Below are 6,342 nucleotides of genomic sequence, written 5' to 3'. Positions count from 1 at the left end.
AAGGTGTACCATAAAAAATCTTAATCCTCTGTTGGAAAACTCTCCAATTGATTATCCTGACCTTGAGATGTATAGTTATAAATAAAAAAAATTTATGCATACAGTCTATTATCAACATTTTCAAGTATTTATAGATCCCCCAATCCGTATCATTTGAAAATTTTAGATTTCATAACTAGGGATAAAAATAAATTTTCAAGCCATATTAACATTTCCGATATTTGAAAATCCACCTCAAGAAAAAATTTAGAGGTGCACCTTACTTCGGTAGCCTTATATGATTCCACCATTTTTTAAAGCATAGATAAATATCATTATCTTGTTCTTAGTTACTTGATTTTCCCAAGCAATGGACTCACCATTACAAGATTTGCTATTAACAACATTTGACATTTGATTATGTTCATTATATATTAAGAGACCATACATTTTCACATATATACAAGGTATTATGGGTTTAAGTGGGTCAATTTGCTCGCCACCCGAATAAAATCATCATCATCCAAGCTAGGAAACAACCTTTTATGATAAAAAAAAAAAAAGGAAAAAGGAAAGGAGAAGAAATTTCCTTAAGTGGGAAATAAATACATTAAGGAAAATGGGAAGGATGAGAAGCTTTAGCAAAGGAGGCATGGGCCTTGCAGATTGGGCAAGCACACTTATGAAGGAGCCATCGCCTTATGCAGCTTAGATGGTAGCCATGGCCACATTGGAGCCTCCCCATTTCATCTTCACCTTGGAGGTCTTCCTGAACATAAAAGAAAAAAAAGGTACAAGAAAATTATAAAGAAAACGAAGCATGTGTTGTGCGCCATGCGAGTAAATTGTACATTTGCTCCCTTAGGCAAAATACTGAACTAGGAGAAGAGGATTATCATTTTAGAAAATATGAAATTGACATTTTCTTCTTCGACACAGATGTAATTATCCAGAACATGGAGGTTCTAAAATGAAATGGACATTTTCTTCCTGGACATGGATATAATTATCCACAACATGGGTCTTACTGTTCAGTGTTAATTTGTGAATTTTTTCATGTAGTTTTGGATTGCATAAAAGATTTTCTAAGTGTGTTGCTAGGTTGAGTAGTTTACATCTCCAAATTTTAGGATCCAAAAAGTAATTCTAGCTAGGTTCTATTGGTGGGCACAATTGTACAACGTACTCCTGAAGGAGCATATAATCTTGTAAAAAAGGAAACGTACACCCACCAATCCACCGCTGCCTGAAATATTACAATATCCATAAATAATGGAAATTATATTGTAATTGATTTTTTTAGGCTACTCCACATCAGTGGAGTATTCTCTTCACTTGGTACTTATTACTTTTTATTTTTAAATTTTAGGACAAAAAATTTATCAACACAGACAGTTTTTTCATAGTGGGTAGTGGGGAGCATAATAGATAACTTTGAAAGACTAAAATTGTGTCCTAAAGAATTCCTGATATAATCTTCTCTTTTCATGCTGATACAGTATCCATTTTTTTTGTAGTCCATGTAAAGAATCCCTAAAATATGCGTATTATTGTGTGGACAAGTCACAAGTAGATAGAAATTTATCAAAATACCAACTATTTAGCAATTTATACTTTTGGAAGTACTCCAACTCAAGCCCATGTGTTATTTTATGGATGCAGGAGTACACTATCAATTTACTCCTTTGGATGGGACACAAGTTAGGACATCTCAAATTTTGAGGATGCAATCTCTACAACCCACAAATAATCTCAACGAATTGTTTGCTTTTAAAAAAAAATCCTATGTATTAGAAAATAACAATGCCTCAAGATAGAATAAAGACCGTCCAATATTTTAAGGACTAGATCTAAGTGACATGAAACTCAAAATTTAATGTTTTTCTTTTGAAAATACTCAATTAGTGATTCTTATATAGTCCCCAAAAATTTTGACTAAATAATCTTCCTAAATAGATTTTTTGCACGAGGGAGTAGATGCACAGTAAGCTCCAGCGGGAGCATAGCATATGTGCTCATTTTGAAATGGGTGTGGTTTGTATGGAGCCAAAGTTCTTAACAATCAAATTAGAGCTGACTTTCAAATAATGTCAAGAAATGTAGTTTCACTAATAGAAATCTTTGTGATAGCATTAAAATATATTTTCATATGTATTTATAAAATTTACAGCTTCAAAAATAATGTAGATCGACAGATCCATGAAAACTTGAAAATTGACGGCCAAAAAATGCATTGCAAAATGCACTATTTCCAAAACTTGAAATCCAATTTTTTCTCATGTCCATGCATTTTGACGTTGAGATGATCAATTTGAAAATATTTAAGCATCAAAACAACATCTTCTAATGAAAATTTTGAAGTAGGTTCAAATTTTACTGTTTAGAGCCTTGGCTCTATATAAACTTTTCCCTGTTCAAATTGGATCAAAGATATCGATAAAATGTTAGATGCCAATCTTTCATCCATAAATTGATAAATTTCCCTAAAAACGAAATTGGTCATAAAAATGATATTGATAAAATTTTCCATCAAATTTCCCTAAATCGGCTAATCTCTTGGAAAGAAATGTTCACCTGCAATGCCCCACCAACTCATTTATCTTTTTTTTTTTTTTTGGGGCAATGACTCCAATATCAATGAGGTCTAGAGAATTTGTTAAGAAAATAGAATTGAATACAAAATCCCAGAAAATAAAAGGGAAGAAAAAAAAAATTTGTGCAATTGAAACGGATCGACTGTACCTGACATATGCAACACATCTCCTTCTTCTCTATGGAGAATGATTTAATCTTTTCCATGAACCCTACAACCTCTTTTCCCTTCACCCTTGGCCTGACATGCTTTATTCGGTTCTCTACCTCTAATAAGACCTGCATCCATGCATAACTCATTGAAGTCAATCAATCAAAGAAAGAAAGAGAGACAGAGAGTTGATGTGCATCTTGTCAAAATTAATGTATCAACATAGCTATTTGCTAACATGCTAAATTGACGTGTCTTTGAATTGTAGACAACCATTTGGATAATCTTCATAATCTCCATAGGGAATGATAAAAATAATGAAAAAGGAAAGAATACTACATATTGTATGTAAAGATGACCAAAAAAATAAAAAGACAAAATCCTACCCACCCTCTAATCTGTATGTTATAGCATGTGTGGGGTGGATCATCTAACTGATAAATCCGTGATGGATGGCTGCATCTGTGAGGTCCAAATAGGAAATCTAGAAAATATTAAAAACTAAAAAATAAAATAAGGTGTCATGGGGTGGGGATTTATTGGGAACTAAGAAAACATCATATAAACTTAATTTTTTTTAAAAAAAAACAAATTAAAAAAGAGTGGTTTTTAAGAAGACCACTGGACGTATATCTTCCTAAAACTTTTTTTGTCCTGGCTAATTCCCCATCCAGATCAGATCTAAATTATCTTGTTTTAAGACACCTATACGCATAATATCATGCCAAAATTATTTTGAGTGACAAGTAACCGTGGCCGTAGTTGAGGGAGAGTGTGAGACTGTACAAGTCCATTGATGGACTAGAGAAGCAGTTGGATAAGTGCAGTACACCCAATATGAATATAGGATTTGAACCATTGGCTTTGGGGAAAGGTTTAGTTATCTTGAATTCGGGCCGGGCTCAACACTAAAGTTTGGACCCCATGCCAGGCCCAAGCCTACACAGTACGCTGCTTAACGTACTCTTGCTTCTTGTTGAGAGGGCAAGATTCCTTTAGAATCACTTTGAGAAAAACCCTTTAAAAACCCTTAGAATCCTACCTTTAAATAAAAATGCCATAATACATAAATAAGGGTGTGGTTTTTTGCAAAGCTGAGGCTAAGACACTCCTTTAAATAGAGTAGGAAGATGTTGTTTCATAATGATAATCTTTGTGAAGGCCTAAAAATTTATTTTTACATCTAATTATAAAATTTAAAGGTTAAAAAATAGTATAGATCGGGCAGATCTATGAACACTCGAAAAACTTGAAAATTGACAATTCAAAAAAATGCATTATAAGATGCACTATTTTCAAGACTTGAAATTCATTTTTTCTCATGTCTTGAGGTCGATATGATCGATTTGAGGATTTTTTAGCATAGAAACAACTTCTTCTAATGAATTTTTGAGGTGCCCCATAATTTGATTGTTTAGGGACTCACCCTTACATAAACTTTTTCTTTACATAAACTTTTTCCCATAAATAATTCATCAGTTAAAAAAATTAAGAAAGGAAGAAACTCAAGTTCCATTACTCCATAGAAACAATAAGGTATCTTTGATGGTCACGAATTTCCCCTATTGCAAGTATTCTAAATAAATAATTCTGAAGAGTTTATTTGAATTTGCCTCTTATAAGTTGGAAAAATAGTCTCATTAAAAAGGAGAGGGAGAGATGATATATACGCCACTCGAGTAGGAAACCCAAGGGAAATTCATAAAAACGTCCTCAAGAAATGAATTATTCAATAGAAAAAGCTTACATAAGGAGTCATCGTTACATTCGAAACGTACATCTCAAATACCGATTGAAAACCGTATAATTGAATAAATGTATGGATATAACCAAAAAGATTTAAAATCCTAGAAAATAATACATCTTATATGTTATTAGATCTTTGATTTTCAAGAATTTGGAGTGCTTATAAATTTCTTCAAACTCCATTATTTTTAGAGTTAAGGATGGAAAGGGTTCTAAATCTCATAATTAAGAATAGAAATAGATTTCTAGCACTGGAACTGTATTTTTTGGCACGTTCTCGAGATGCACCTTACTTCGAGTGTTTAAGAGTAGTGTATTATAAAAACCGCACCCTCAAATTAATATTTCCCTCATTTTTTATTTTAATTTCAATTTTTTTTTCAAATAACCCATAATCAAAACTTTCATAGAACTTTCTCAAAAACTTTTGTTTCAGTTGCTATTTTAAGAGTATTTGACGAATGGGTGAAATTTATATGATGGATTGTTTCTTAAAAGAAAATTTTGTATTAAAAACAAGGGTGTGGTTTGTATAGAGCCAGGCTCTAAACAATCAAAGTAAAACCCACTTCAAATAGTATAGAGAAATGAGAAATGTTGTTTTAATATTAGAAATATTTGTGATTGCTTTAGAATATATGTTATGTTTAATTATAAAATTTAAATCTAAAAAGTATTGTAGATATCTATGAAAACTTGAGGATCTTAAAATTGATGGTCTAAAATTACCTTAGAAGATGCATTATTTCCAACACTTCAAATCCATTTTTTTTCTTATGATCATGCAAAGTGATGTCGAGATGATCAATTTGATGATATTTTAATATCAAAACAACCTCTTTTAGTGAAATTAGTAAGGTGGGCTCTAATTTGATTGTTTAGAGCCTAGACTCTATATAAATTTTTCCAAAAAAAAAAAAAAATGGAAAAAACATAATGTTATTGTCATTTACCGTACCTCATCAGCATTGCCGATGGACCGACCCGAAATAGTTGGGATAACAGTGGGATGATGATGATCATCGGTTCCCTTGAGAGGAGCTCGCTCTAACCTTCTTGGGTATCGAAAATGACCCGGCCTCATTGTGGCCGTGGCCGCTGTGACGCCCCCTGAAACTGGCACGTGGCAGTCCACTGATGACATGGAGGTCGTCAGGGGCAACCGGCCAGTACACCAGAGCTCTGGCGTAATTGACGAAATCTTTGGTTTTCCGGCCGAATCACGGCCAAAGAATTCAGGACGCTTTTTCCTCGACTTGTTGACATCCCACCTGGCGGAAGCGCGGATCAATTGAGCCGGGGATGGGTGGATGTACACGTCAGCAGTCGAAGTGCAAACGAGTTGCCGGAGAAGTTGACGATTTGGTGCCGGAATGTGGGTTGCTCTGCCGGGAATGGAGGAGCGGAAAGAGGTATATTTGAGATGGTTTTTTCTTGGATCCATCTGGTTTTCTAATTTAGAGAGAGAAAGAGAGAGAGAGGTGGTGGGAGGTTCTATGTCCTCTTGCTACTCCCCCAAGAAAAAGAAAGATAGAGAGAGAGAGAGAGAGAGCTACTCCCCAAGAATAACAAGGGGGGAGAGAGCAACTCCGAGCACAACGAGGAGAGAGAGAGCTTCAAGAAACTGAGATATATATAGAGAGAGAGTCCCCAAGAAAAAAATGCAGAGAGAGAGAGAGAGACCCCTGTATTTGAAATCGTATTATTCTATTCTCGAATGCTGAAACCAACTGTTTGCATGAGAAAAATAGAGATTGAGCCCCTTGAGTATGTGAGAATATAAAATAGCTTTTACTAATAAAGAGATCTATGTATGACATATTTCTCCATTATTGTTTGTAACCGACCCTTAACAATAAACAGAGAGTATGCAA

General features: G+C 34.0%; 1 protein-coding gene across 1 annotated transcript; it reads right to left on the bottom strand.

Moving 5' to 3' along the window:
• Nucleotides 1–369: 369 nt before the first annotated feature.
• LOC18430154 (uncharacterized) lies at nt 370–6,065 on the bottom strand. The gene is made up of 3 exons (XM_006840315.4): nt 5,427–6,065; nt 2,722–2,850; nt 370–748 (listed from the first exon to the last, which is right to left on the bottom strand). The coding sequence occupies exons 1-3, from the start codon at nt 5,910–5,912 to the stop codon at nt 590–592; spliced, it is 774 nt and encodes a 257-aa protein (XP_006840378.2). The 5' UTR covers nt 5,913–6,065; the 3' UTR covers nt 370–589.
• Nucleotides 6,066–6,342: the final 277 nt, after the last annotated feature.

The sequence above is a fragment of the Amborella trichopoda genome, chromosome 2 (assembly GCF_054954075.1).
Source record: "Amborella trichopoda isolate Santa Cruz 75 chromosome 2, AtrichopodaSantaCruz75HAP2 v2.0, whole genome shotgun sequence".
Lineage (NCBI taxonomy): Eukaryota > Viridiplantae > Streptophyta > Magnoliopsida > Amborellales > Amborellaceae > Amborella > Amborella trichopoda.
This window is presented reverse-complemented; position numbering and strand designations above follow the sequence as displayed.

What these genes read in the sequence shown, in the direction of transcription:
- LOC18430154 (XM_006840315.4), bottom strand. Translation starts at nt 5,912, where the DNA reads ATGGATCCAAGAAAAAACCATCTCAAATATACCTCTTTCCGCTCCTCC. An exon ending in CCATCGGCAATGCTGATGAG is followed by an intron (nt 2,851 to 5,426) that starts GTACGGTAAATG and finishes GCATGGATGCAG; the next exon opens with GTCTTATTAGAGGTAGAGAA. An exon ending in AGATGTGTTGCATATGTCAG is followed by an intron (nt 749 to 2,721) that starts GTACAGTCGATC and finishes TTTTATGTTCAG; the next exon opens with GAAGACCTCCAAGGTGAAGA.